The following is a 14209-nucleotide window of genomic DNA, read 5'->3' on the forward strand; positions in this document are numbered from 1 at the left end:
CCCCCCCCCCCCCCCCCCCCCTATTCCATGCACACAAACGGAATGTGTGAGATGGTGCTGCATGGATTATAATAAACTTAATGTTAAAATTTGGCAATAACTTGTTTGCTGAAGTTTTGATGTTTTTTTAGAATACTGATGATAATAAAAAGAACAATCTAGTTTGTTATTTGTGTGTGTTTTAATGAGTATCAATGAAGGCAGGGATATTAAATCAGAAAACCAGTCTGCAGGTTCACTATGTCATCTATGCTAATGTATTGAAATGTCTCCTGTAAAGGTTTTTTTAGTTTTATTCAGAAAAGGCAAATTCAACCACAATCATAGTATTGAAAGCAGTGGTAGACCTTCAACCTCATATCAGGTGTAAATTCTGAAATGATGTTGAACAGGTAAATTGTCACCCAAACTGGAGTCACATTTAGACACTTAATGTACAATAATGGTGTCACAACTCTAGCACGTAAAGTTAAATCATATTGTTACTTACCACCCACCAGTAGTAGACATCAGAGGGCAGCTGGATGTTGTCTCTGGTCCAAACAGGCGAGATGTCCGGTTCGTAGTTCTCATCAAACCAATCAGAGGTGCCGGGGTCTCCGACACAGCGTGGGCAGGCACATGTCCTCTGCTGCGGGGTGTCGGGTGGTGACAGCCTGTGTGCGCCCACGTAGCTGGGCACTAGCTTCACCCGCCTCGACTCCTCCCACCCAGGCGGCTCGAGGTAGTTGAAGCTGACGCCCCCACGGAGCGAGATGGAGAAGAAGAGCGAGGTGAGAAAGATGAGAACCAGCGAGCCGAGGAGAACCCAGACCCTGCGGGAACATCTCCCCCTGCCTCCTTTCTCCACCACTCCTCCTACCCCAGTGCTACCTCCACCTCCTGCGACCCCGGCCGTCCCTCCGCTCAGCCAGGGCCTGAGCTCGGAGAGTCTGGGAGCTCCCCTGGATGCGCCCCCGCCCCAGGAGCCCCAGCCCCAGCGCCTGTCCCGTTGCAGGGTGGAGGACGGGATGCGGCCCCCCCACGGCCATGCCCCCACACCTAGGCCTGCCACTGTTCCCAGCCCACCACTACCACCACCACCTCCGCTGCTGCTGCTGCCTCCACGCAACGACCACCAGGGCCTGGTCAGCGTGATTGGGACGACCCCCTGACTGGCACTTTGGACCACAAGATGACCCACTATATCGGACTAGTAAACACACACATTCACTGATGGAAGACAGCGTGTCAGAGTCAATTTATCTCACAGTCAAGCTGTGCGCTCGGCAATGCTCCTACGCTTTCCCTCTGTCTCCCGCTGGATTCTCTCCCTCTCTCTCCTCCACAGCTATGTGCTCGTGTCTCACACACACACACAGGAGTCGCAGCTGAATTACACAGCTGTAGCCTGACTGCTTTGGAAGTCCTTTGTTTTCAATGAGAGGTGAACTCTCCTTCAGGTCCAATCACCGTCTCTGCGTTTTCCACCTTTCTATTCTTGTTTGTTCATTCCCTCCTTTACTTTCGAACTTTCCCTTCCCCGGCTTCCACTGTCTTTACGCCCACCTCTCTCTCTTCTCTCTCGTCTCCCTCTTTTTTGGGATTAACTGCAATGTCCATCTTCAGTGAATTCCAGTGCACAGTGTGGACGGATGCAGCAGGTCCTTTGCATTTTCTTCTGCCATCTGTGTGAATGTTGAGCTCGGCACCGGCGCTCTGCTTTCTCTCTTTTTCCGTCTCGCTCGTTGCACTGAAGCGACGTAGCCAAGAGAAAGCTGGCAGACTAGTTGAGTGCAGCGGAGAGAGGCAGGGAAGAAGGGAGGAGGAGGAGAGGGAGGAGGAGCAGTAGAAGGGAGGAGGTCTGGCCTGAAGGGTGTTCCATCACATCTCTAGCCACCCTAGACCAAAAAAATACCTATTTTCTCCTTCTATTCTTGGCTCTGTTATCTGCCGTTTTCTCAGTATTCTCTCTTCAGTTTTGTTAGTCCTCTTTCTGCCTTTCTCTTGAGGTTCATCTCGCCTCTCTCCATCTCAAGGTCTCTCCTTTCCCCTTTCACCCTTTTCAGTCCATTGTCTGCGTCTGCCTGTTTCACTGAGGCTCCGAGAGCTACTCTGTCAATAGCGCTTGTGTTGAGTTTAAAGTACTCCTCTGTTGCCGTCCCTCTCCACACTTTCCTCAGGCACAAAGTTTGAAAAAGTTGGGGATAAAAAGTTTGAGTTCTGTGTGGTGAATAATGAAATCTTAATGAAATTCAACACCCTAAGAGTAGCAGATTTCACGACATCAGTTCTACAGTTGAGGAGTTTCACAAGGTCCGACTAATACGCATACAACTAATCAAGAAGTCCATTCACTGCTCCATTCTGTGCCCACTCAAGATGACAAAAGGTGAAAGTAAGAATAACTTTGGGAGAAGTAATCAAAGTGGATTGTCCACTTTTCTTCTGATGGAAAGATATTTATGATGACTTATGATCACCCGGGGACGAAGCTGCACCAAAGAAAGGCGAAAGTGGTGGGTGGCGTGACGTGCAGAGGGTTCAATAGAAAAAAAGACAAAACCAATCAACCCCAAATCTCATCTTCTCTCCAGCTGGCTTTGAGAGGACGACAGGAGGAAGGGTGGGGGCAGCATCTGTCCTGCAGCCCAGAGTGTGTGTGTGAGTGTGTTCTCTTTGTGCCTGTGATTTAATATGTGTATGGTGTTAAGCTAGGTTGCACTTCGTCTGCCAGATGCACTAATTTAATTGTGCTCTACAGCTGTGCTGCTGTGTATGTGCATGTGTGTGTGTTTGTTCACGCCCTGTTGGCTGGCAGCGTACGTTTCATGAGGCTGGTGAGCTTGAGGTGACTGCTGCTTAGCTCTAATCTACCAAACTTTAATCTGAGGGTAGGACTCCTACAGTGCCCACTTTAAGCCAGCTGTCTGCCCTGCCCGTGTTCATCTGATGCCCTAAAAACACCTACTTAACTCACCTGTACACACACACACATACACACACACACACACACTCTAATCCAAGTTACATTGTTCTGCTGCTACAACAACTAGTTTTGAAGTGTGTGTGTTTGTTTGTTTCTGGCTAACCTGGACCCCTAAGACACAAACCACTGCTCCCAGGTTTTTATTTCATGATCAAATGTCTGTGTGTTTGTGTGTTGTTCAGGGATTTCTGACTGCCATGTCTGGCCTGAAGTCTGGCTTCCTGTTCCGTGGAAAACCTGCAGAGAAAGAAAGAGATAAAGGACAGGATGTCACTTACTGCCATTAGCCTCATTGACCATATTGACATTTAATCCTCCTCTCCTTTTTAATTCTCCTTTTTTCTGCTTTTATTTGTCTTTTTTCCCCTCCCTTTCCCTTTACACATTTATCCTTCTTCCCACCCTTACTCCTTTTGCTCCGTTTGTCTTGCAGGCCATCCATCACAAGGGAAAAGATGGAACAAACTCTGCTCTGTCCTGTTTGTGTGTACGTTGATTGGCACTGAATAAATCCCAAAATGTCACTATGTTGAATTGGAAATGTTGAAGCAGACTGACAGGATACAGATTGACAGAGTCGGGGCAGAATACTAAGCAGAGAAATAGATCTCCCATACAAACTCCTTTCAGATCTGGCAGCTGCTGTGTTTTTTTCTGCTGTACGAGATGATCATGCATCCGCGGAGGAAATTTACAAATTGCTGTCGGTGGCAAAAGTTTGCATCACTGCAATTTTTCAATGTAGCACTGATTACAGACGTAAATGAGCTTAGCTGAAGTTGTTCTGATTTCTGTCCTGCTTAGTCCACCCCACACTAGGATTCATCTGTAAACTGGCTAATCGAAGAGTGACTGCTGATGCTGGAGCATCAACAGCCTTGTGACAGTCTGTCCCAAAGAAAGGGAAATCAAGGTACCAAAAAAGAAAAAGAAAGGAAAGAGAAAGAAAGCAAAGTAAAGGACAACAGCTTCTTTAATCGCAGTTAAAGAATAGTTTCCGCTAATATCAGCAGTTTAGATTGACGGCAGTTGGTGAGGAATCTAGCTTGATGCAAATTTGCATTGTAGGCTAGAACATACATCCACCTACGGAATACCGCACTATCTCCAGGCAGAGGACATTTAGGGGAATCACATGATGGCTCTTTCAGAGGTGTGTCAAGCAGGCCACAGACTCTTTTACGGTCATTCAGAATTTTTCAAAGTAAAAGCTCAGTTCAACTCCAACTACAGCATTACAGAAACCAAGCTTCTTGCGCTTTTATTTTGTAGGCACAACCACTAAAGAGGAAGTGATTATGTGAGTAACTGTTGCTGTCATGACAGATCTAGTTCAGCACCGCTATCAAAGTATTTATTTATTTATTTATATTTTTTGGCGCTATCAAAGCATAATCTGACCGCGGGCAGTTTTGGCGAGGGTCCATAATCACAGAGAGAATGAATGTGTTTCCCTTGTCAATGTTTGTATAAACTTTATCTATTGTGTGGTTTATAATAGACTGTGGTGCAGAAACAATGACGGTGTTTCACCGTTTTGTCTAAACTATTAAGTAGAGCTGAAACGATGATCGAATGATCATTTCAGTCATTTTTCAATCACAAATGCCAAAAGAAAATCCTAATTTCTGTTACTCAATTGTGAGAATGTGCTGCTTTTCTTTGTCTTATTCAATAATCAAATTAATATTTATTTTTGGATTTGGAGTGTTGATCATAGAAAACAGGCAATCTGATGAAATCATCTTTGGGAAGTTTGACTGGACATTCTTTCACTGTTTTCTGACATTTATTAGACTAAATAATTAGTCGATTAATTGAGAAAATAATTGTCAGAATAATGGATAATGGAAAATAATTGTTAACTGCAGCCTATTAAGACTTAGTCTCACAATTTCCCCCTTGCCTCCATTTTACCAGCGCAAAACCTCTGATTGGTCCTTCAGAAATTAAGAACTAGCTTTAGCTGAAAATGCCACAAATCCTCCGTGTCATTCTCAATCAAACAATACTTAGTTGTGTAGTGGAATGTGCTGCTCTCTGTCCCCTCCACCTATGACTAATTACATTATGAAGACAGTCTGTGCCTGTCTTTTTTGCTCCCAACTCACCAACCCACCCCACCCAGCAATGAACAATTATTTTTCACTACTCTATCTTTGGTGCGTCGCCATGGCAGCCAGCAAGCGATGCAGGGTTGTTACGGCAACTGAAACCACTGCGTCCCCAACCTTGACCTGTTTAATCAACGCTACAGAACTGGGACAGACGTGGCTTCCTTCCAGTCGGCATGTTTCTTTCTTTTTATGATTCATTTCTATATATTTGCTGTATCCACGGTGCCTTCCATGACAAAGAGTTGCACACGTTCCCACCTGGAGCCACAGTCCTGGTGGTTTTTCATAACTTCACCGTTGTCACTGGGTGTCCTCTGGGTGTAAAAGTACGGTGACAAACAACAGTCTGATGCACACAAACGCACATGCAAATATACAAAGAGCTGACCAAGCTCTTGACATTACACACAGCTGAGTTCCAACAAGCTGCAGATTTACAAAATGAACTTAAGTTGGGTTGCTTTTCCCACTAGTTACACATATTTCATTTTTCAGATACTGTATAATGGCTCATTAGCAGTCTTTCTATTTGTCGTTAAAGCCGAGGGATACAATTAATTTGAGCATGAAGCTCGCCTCTGTTCCTTTGGTTTTAATAAGAAATGCTCCCAATGCAACTGAGAGCGTTCTTTATTGAATTCATTATACATTTTTGAGAAAGCGAAGGACGACAGCAGATAATTGTTGACTATAGCAGCTGTTATTGGGAACAGCTGTAAGTATTTTCCACTGTATTTCCCACGGTCATCCATAATGTAGTCCACACAGCTGTCAATGAAATGTTCTGTTAAATGATTCATCGCATCAGGTTTTCACTGAACAAATGCTCGTTCCTACACAGTGATCACGGCTCATTGCCATGCAACAGTATATTGCATTGATGTTAGTCCTTTACATGCTGCAGCTCAAATGTAACATGTTTTTCATCAGCCCAGAGACATCACCTGTCTAGTTGTTAATAAATATCTACAGCTTTCAGTATGTGAACTTGGCTTCTGTGTTTTATATTCTGTCCAGTTTTTTACACCGCTCTGCCGTCTGAAGGGTAACGTTTCTCTTGCATTGATTTCAAAACTTCAACAGGAGCTCACCACTTTAAACTGTCAATCACCTCCCCCACGTTCCCTACCTTTGCTCTCTCCATTTTCTGCTTTAGGCTCAACTATTGTCCTGTCATATTCCTGGAAGTTTGATGCCGTCACATTTTTAACAGCTAGCAATTATCACCCAATACTCTCCTGTCAGCCTCCTTTATATAACAATGGCTCTTAACAGGTGCCAGAAAATTTCACTCTTTTCTCTCACTCTGCCTCAAGTCGAATGGTGTCAACTATGGCGCCCTCCATCTACTCAGTCTCACCTGCTCTCTTCATTCTGAAGGTGAGGGTGTCTTATGATTGAACAAAACAATTACTAACTCAAGTACAAATCTATCCCTATGCAAGCGACTTTCAGGCACTCGTTGGTCCAAAGCCCAGGCCGATTGTTCCACAATGTATGTATATGGCAGACAATTCTGGCACTCCTAGCAGCAGTTATACTTGACATTTCTGTGTACTGCTGCAGAACTGTGAGTACCAGTATTATTATTATTGACACTGAAATCCTGCCCTGGGAAACTGACAGGTCTGCTCCAGGTCTGCGTTCCATGACATGACAAAGTAGTATAAAGTTTATTATGCTTGACACAATAAAAACTCATTCATCGAGGGGTGTCGCACCCACACACTGTGAGTATACTTATGCAGAATAAGTCCTACAGCATTTTAAGGACGAATCTGGCAATATTCTATAGTTTTACAACAAATCCCAAAACCAACATGAATTGATCCTACTAACACATATTGACTATGTTGCCAAAGCAGGACATAGATTATTTCTCTGTCCCATAGAGCTTCATTGTTGTTCAACAAGACAAAGGCCACGTTCAGACCAACTTTAGTCCTGCATGAAAAAACACAGCCCTCTCATTCATTTGAATGAGGCCAGCCTGGCAGCGCACTGGGGGCACCAATGCAGTGGGCACTGGCAAAAAAACGCAGGCTAGTCCAAAGTCCTGACTGAAATATCTCCGACCGTCATTGCCATCCCTATGTATTTTATTATAATATGGACCCCAAGAAGGGTAGTGGTGGCCAAGCTAACAACTACTGGAAATTCCACTTACCAATAAATAATGTAGTTATTTTTACCTACCCTGGATATCCAAATGTATATTTAAATGCTGTTAAATATTGGCTGGGCCAGACAGTGGCCATCTGTCCAGCTTTAGGCAACAAAATGTATCCAAAGTCATGCCAATACAGTGAGCTGTTGCCTCTTAAGGAATGAAACTGAGTGTGGGCGATTGTTTATCCACAGTACTGTAAGGTAGCCGTGTAATGGACAGGTGTTTAGTGCACTTAGTGCATTCTGGGATAGGCTTCACTCCTCCATGGCTCTGACTAGTATAACCAGGCACATGTATGGTGTATTGCAAGCTGCAAAAACTAATTAATATTCCCTGAATACCCCCCCCTCCCCCCCAAAGAAACACTGAGAAGAAATGGAAGAAATGACCAACAAGGACTGACACGACCTTGACTAAGTCACTGTTTCCTGTTGTCTGCAGATGCTCTGATCAACAAAACAACTAACTGCTGTAGCCAGCCTGTATGTCTGGGTGCATATATACTACTATATCTATACGACTCCCCTTACAGGTTAAATTACCATATTTTCTTACTTTAATTACCCATCTTAACTGTTGCGGTCACTAAGCACATTGTTGCCAGCCTGCCATTAACCTGCCTGAACGAGCCAAATCTTGTTCTCAGTCGACCTGCGTTTTATTTTTCTCCCTCTCCTGTCTCTTTTTCTCTCATTATCACAGTTTAAAATAATGTGTCAGCAAAATACTGTGGTAGAAACATCTGTTATTAGCAGCTGTTAATTGTATGATAACGTTCAATTCCCAGTCACCTTCTAATAATGTCCTCCCAACACGCATTTTTCCCTTTGCCTGCTACAGTTTGTTTCTGATTATTTCCTAGTCTCCCACTATAACTGAAGTGTATATATGATGACAAAAGACTGATACAATGGGTATTATGAACCTGTAATGTCAGTAACACATCCCCCATTACAAACACTGTCTCCATCTTTCCCTCTCTGGCGTCTCTGGCCTCGCAGCAGAAGCATCTGTTAACAGCAGTTGAAGGATTCTAAAAAAATTCGAACAGGTTCTAATAATTTTCCGCCACTTCTCCCCCTTTGCTTTCTTACAGTTTTCTCTCTTAACCTAGGCGTCTCATTTGTCATTGTTTTTCCCCGTTCCCCTCCATCACGACTCTCTCTCTTTCCATTACAATCACCGCTGTGGATGGTGCGAGTCAGAAACAATAAAAGCCAGCCATTTTGGCTGCTACAGTGCAATGCTTCCCTGCAATTTCATACATCAGAGGCCACCATCACTGTCAACATAAATTATAAATGTGGGTTTTAATGGGCAGCCTTAGAATAATGTGATATATATATATATTTGTTATGCTCTTCTCCACCCCTGCCTGCACTGATGCAGTCTCACTCTGCCACTACCTTCTTGCTTCTGTTTCATTTGATCTGCACAGCATTACTGCATTATAGCTGAACTCAGTAACAGTGTAGGGATGATATTACGGCTGTTTTGACATGTAACACCCCCCTCTGTTCTGTCTTCACAGGCCCTGCAGCTTCAACCATTTAAGCCTGAATGATAAGAAAAAAACTGCTGTGCAAACAAATTTGAAACAAACAAAAACTTATTTTCAAGACTATCTCAGACTTCGCCACTACAGGTTCATAGCCTTCAATAATTTCACAAAAGCATGTACTTACCAAGCGCTTGCCCTTAGTATTATAATATAGTATTTTTTCTTGGTAAATGTGGTCTTCTGTATGTTTGCTGATTATGAAACTTCCATTTGCACTATCTGTCCCTTTAATGTCATCTGTATTTTTTTGCAAAAGTCTGGTCACAGCCAGGAACATGCTGGCTGTAGTCAGTCACAATATCTCCCCATGCTTACTTCTATTTTCCCTGTACTGTGTTGTTTACTCCCCCTGGCATTTTGTTCTCCCGACTCTACATCATATAATTCAGTAACAAATTACTTAAAATGGGGAAAGTGACGCAAAAGTTCGCGTAGCCGTTTTAAATGTTGCTGTGACATGGCCTTATTTTTCTACATTCATGAATGTTTGCTTAAACCATAATTTATGCAACACAAAGATAGATAAAATGAATCATGCATTACAAAAAAAATATACCAGAGCAAAGAAAATATTTTGTGACATGTAAAGAATAATTAATGGAGACCTTTGACCTCCAGTAACATCATCACACTTCACTATTAAAACTTTATGGTGTTGTGGGCATATTTCAAGTGGGAGTTGCACAGCTGACACAATCACTGCCTATAATGCCCAAGACGACGTGATTTGAGTCTTCACCAGAAGACCTTTCTGGATTTGTCTTAAAGAAAACCATTTAAAGAAACACATTCAGCAACAACTTGGGTCTTATGTCCCTGCTTTCACGTATCTGAAACAGTAGAGACAGAGAAAGTCATGACCAGCCACGAGTGGCACAGTGAAGAGAGAAAATGAAAACATGAAATGAAATATCTCAAGATGAGAAAATAATCCCAGACATAGTCAAAGAGGACCCAATTTGGAAAGAAGATAATGGGCTATTTATCACTGAATTCTAGTGTCTCCATTTTTATAAACTGCAAGCAGAAAGCCTCGCTCTGCAACTGGGCTGTAGCCATGGAAACCCACTATCTGAATCCTATGGAAAGAGATTATTCTTTCACTCCTGCCTCCAGTTAATTGTGGCATACAGACTCACTGATTACACAAAATTACTGTAAAAATCTAGTCCTTAACATTTAATTGGCAAACACAGCTTAATCATAAGGTTTCCGAGCCAGCATGGCGACATTCTTCAGTGTATTTACTTATACTCTGATACAGTGACACATCTGAAAACCATTGCATCATTTTGCAGGGACTAACTGATCATACCTGCTGCAACCAGTTGGATCACTGTCCCAAAAAAACTCCTGAAAGTTCAATTTTACAGACACAATGTGCAATTTATTAGAATAAAGGAAAGGTTACGTGTTGTTTTTGGCTATAGCTGCAATTCCCTATTTTCAAAGATCCAAAATGAAGTCCTTGGATTTTTGGCATCAAATTTAACAGCTTTCGTATAAATCAACATCAATAACATTTTATGGAATTTGAAAAATAGGAAATCCACAGATGGAATCCGAAATGTTATAGTCTATTTATAAGGCTGCAAGTAATGCTGATTGTCATTACTGATTAATCAACCAATAATTTTTTTATTTAATCTTTTGGTCTATAAGATCCAAGGTGATGTCTTTAGATGAATTTTACAATTATATTAAACAGAGAAACGCACCATTTCGTCACATTGGAGAAGATGGAACCATAAAATTTGACAGACAAATCTTTTCAGCTTTATCAATTATTTTTTGACGCGGGACAATTTCTCAATTAAGCATAAGGTAAGATGTGCATTCATAAAGTAGCTTCCACCAGTTAAAAAACAGAAACAAAAGTGACAAGCAATTTTAACAAATTATAAGAACGAAAACATTTTTAACTGTACTGAAAAACCGAACGAGCTCTCAAAACCAAAACCTTAAACCATATGAAAGCTAATAACAAAAGTGCTTTCTCAAATGGTATCAATAAATACAATTGTACATTAAAAGGTGGTAATCAATAAAAGGAATTTCAGATAAATTGCAATTCAAGTACAATAGGAAGATGAGAAGGGAGGCACTTTAGGTCTTTAACGTCCCGTTTAAAGTGTAAACTGTGTCGGCCTCCTTAGGATACCCAGGGAGTGTCTGTCTTAGATTTGTGCGTTAAAACCTAAAAGAGAGACGGGTGCAGGTTTTACATTTAGCGTAAGGTACAATCAGAAGGGGAGCTGTAAAATAACAGGCAGGCAGACATCTCTGAAGCAACGAACACATTAAAATCTTTACAGATTTTTCAAATTCAAAGATAATTCAAAGAGTTGTCAAATAAATTCTAGCTGACACAAGAAGCCAGTACAAGTCAAATTGGTTGGGCGTTACGTGGTCTCTCATTTCTGTCTTTGCCAGGATCCTGGTAGCAGCATTTTGAATAATTTGAAGCTCTGCAATTGCTGAGTGCAATTTCTTAGTTTAGTACTGTCAGCATGACTATAATTAGAAGAGCCTGGGTCCTATGGCAAAGGATAACTTCAGAATAAAGTCTACTGACCTGAAAAAATGAACACTGTACTAATGCCCAATCCTTAGACAGTAATGAGAGTTTTTTTAAATGTCATATTTGTCATAAACACTTATATAATAATGTTCATAATGTTGAAACTGCTTATGTTGAAACTGTTTTAGAGGTGTTTATTCAACTTTTTGTATTGCTAAAGTACCTTTTAGAGTTATTTCCCCACAGTGAACGATAATATCTCATACAGTAGGCTATATTTCTGTATTCATTTTAATGAGGGTGCTCTATATGAAGCTTATCCTAAGTTAAATATTAAAACACTAGACACTATTTTTATGGCATATACCATTACATAAATATTCTGGATGTCATTTGCATCATTTTAAGCACATTCCCTGAAATCCATTTTGACACATTCTGAATCTTTGGAAACTACTTGGGGATACTTTATAATTAGAATCTATTATGTTGTTTGCTAGGGTTGCTTAGCTCGGGTTTTTAGAGGTTAACAAAGTATTTGGAAACTTATTTTGCATTGCTGATGACAGCACCAACAAGAGTTTTCCCATAAGTCTCAGAAACTGACAAAGAGTCACAGAGATAATCACACCAGATGGGAATTTACAATGCCAAAGGTTCAAAGGAGCAGCATGTTTGCAAAACAAGGTAAGGACAAAGAGTAAGGACACTGTCAGTGACAAGGGTCAAGAGGACATTCACTATGGTTGACTAGGTAGAATTTTGTTCTCTAAGATTAAATTCAACAGCTAAATAGCGCTGCCCTTTGAACTGTTAACATGAATTAATTACTGTAATTACTTGGCTGAGAGGTATTATTTGCTTTTAATTATCCATGGAGGTTTCTGGAACCGTCCTGAGCATCACAAACAGGGCATGTCATTCCCCACATGCAGGCTACAGGTGGTTAGTTTTATATTTACAGTGCAAAGGTGTGTTTGAGCGAAGCCATGAGACCTTTTAAAATTCCTAAGAGGAACCCTGGAACTCTATTATAAGATGCATCTGCTTGTATATTAGAGAGACAAATTCAATGTGTCTAACACGAAACAATAGCAGTCTAATCTGTTCACGTGTAAATGCATGTCAGGTCTGGGCCTGCAAAAGTCCTCTTGCAGATAATATATTCCAATAGTTCCAATAATATTACAAGTTGCATATTTAAAAGAGAAAATCCCCTAGGAAATTAATTTCAACCTATTCTGAATCAAGTGATTGAAATTCATTGTATTCTGCCTAGCTGTACACGAGAGTATTGTCAGCAGCGAGTTAAGAATTAAGAATATTTGTTTTCACTAAGTTTGGCGGTTTAATAAGCAGTCAAACGGAGGGAAGGGGGGCAGAGAGAGAGAGAGAGAGAGAGAGAGAGAGAGAGAGAGAGAGAGAGAGAGAGAGAGAGAGAGAGAGAGAGAGAGAGAGAGAGAGAGAGAGAGAGAGAGAGAGAGAGAGAGAGAGAGAGAGAGAGAGAGAGAGAGACAGACACACACACACACACAGGTCTGTCCAATAGCTCCCCAGTGGCAAATTAAACGCATCAGACATCTTTCTACTGGAGGAATTCAAATGAGTAATGCATGACTGATTGTGTATGTGTCTCTAATATTGTGTGAGTGTGTTTGTGTGGCATATAGGCGAGCTTTAATTGTACTTTTGCCAGAGTGAGACAGGCAGTGAAAGAAGAGCTACTCCACTACTGGCAGGAGACCTATTTCTGAACCAAACCATGAATTGTTCTGAGCAGCTTTAATGTCACAAAATCTCTGGCTCTATTATTTATTGCTGCTATTCTCTACTGCAGAAAACTGAAATGGATAGTAAGTTGAAAAAATTAAAAGTGGTGCTGAACCATACACTATTATGAACAGGGTGGGTTTTGTCTTGCTGCACTTGCCAGGACACTAAACTCAGCAATCTCAGTGTTTGAGGCAACATGCAACTTGCAATGACTTTGACTTTGTTCGCTTACACGCTGCTAGAACTGCAAAAAAAGAACACTGTAGGATCCCAGATGTCATTATTTTTGCTGTGTGATAATGAGTTCCCACATGTACCCTTAAAGCAGTGATAATATGAGCTGGAATCACCAGCACTAGCTCACGCTGAAGGAAAAGCCATGGACATAGACCTAACACTATATATTAATAATAATACGTTAATCACAGTTTACTAATCAATATTTTCATTGGACAAGAAGAAGAAGATACTTTATTGCCACATACAGCTACATACCGTCAGCAGCTAGCCTCATCAACAACGCCTGGGCCGCCCACTGACACTCCCCCCCCTTCACATAATACAATCGTCTTTGCACATGAAAATATCACTTCATGTCATATAATGCACGAACCTGGCACATTGTACATATTTGTTGTTAATTTGTTGAACATTTTAAATTGTTGTTTTTATATATTGTCAGTTGTATTATTTTTCTCTATTCTTCTGTTATTCTTATATAACTTGCATTTGTTTATTCCATATTTATATATTTCTACATCTATTTATGTCAACTATATGTCTGTCTGCGTGTAGTACCTTAACACCAAAGCAAATTCCTTGTATGTGTAAAACACTACTTGGCAATAAAGCTCCTTCTGATTCTGATGTTGCGAAACTCATTCTCTGCATTTAACCCATCCCGCAAAGGAGAAGTGGGCAGCCACTGTGCAGCGCCCGGGGACCAACTCCAGATGTTTATCAGTGTCTGGTCAATTGCACTGACTGGAGAACCTGACATGTTTTGATGGTGGGGGAAACCGGAGCACCCGGAGGAAACCCACGCACACACGGGGAGAACTCCACACAGAAAGACCGGGATGACCAGGGCCTTTGTATG

The 14209-nt window shown here is 41.5% G+C and overlaps 1 protein-coding gene across 1 annotated transcript in view; it reads right to left on the reverse strand.

The window, feature by feature from the left end:
- Nucleotides 1–3268, reverse strand: part of st3gal2 (ST3 beta-galactoside alpha-2,3-sialyltransferase 2) — a 19878-nt gene extending 16610 nt beyond the window's left edge. The window contains exons 1-3 of the mRNA XM_046037156.1: nucleotides 3247–3268; nucleotides 3162–3205; nucleotides 491–1192 (exon numbers count right to left, since the gene is read on the reverse strand). Of these exons, the coding sequence (XP_045893112.1) occupies nucleotides 491–1192; nucleotides 3162–3205; nucleotides 3247–3268 (768 nt within the window). The remainder of the gene's footprint in view (nucleotides 1–490; nucleotides 1193–3161; nucleotides 3206–3246) is intronic.
- Between the last annotated feature and the right edge of the window lie 10941 nt (nucleotides 3269–14209).

Source organism: Micropterus dolomieu, linkage group LG22 (assembly GCF_021292245.1).
Source record: "Micropterus dolomieu isolate WLL.071019.BEF.003 ecotype Adirondacks linkage group LG22, ASM2129224v1, whole genome shotgun sequence".
Lineage (NCBI taxonomy): Eukaryota > Metazoa > Chordata > Actinopteri > Centrarchiformes > Centrarchidae > Micropterus > Micropterus dolomieu.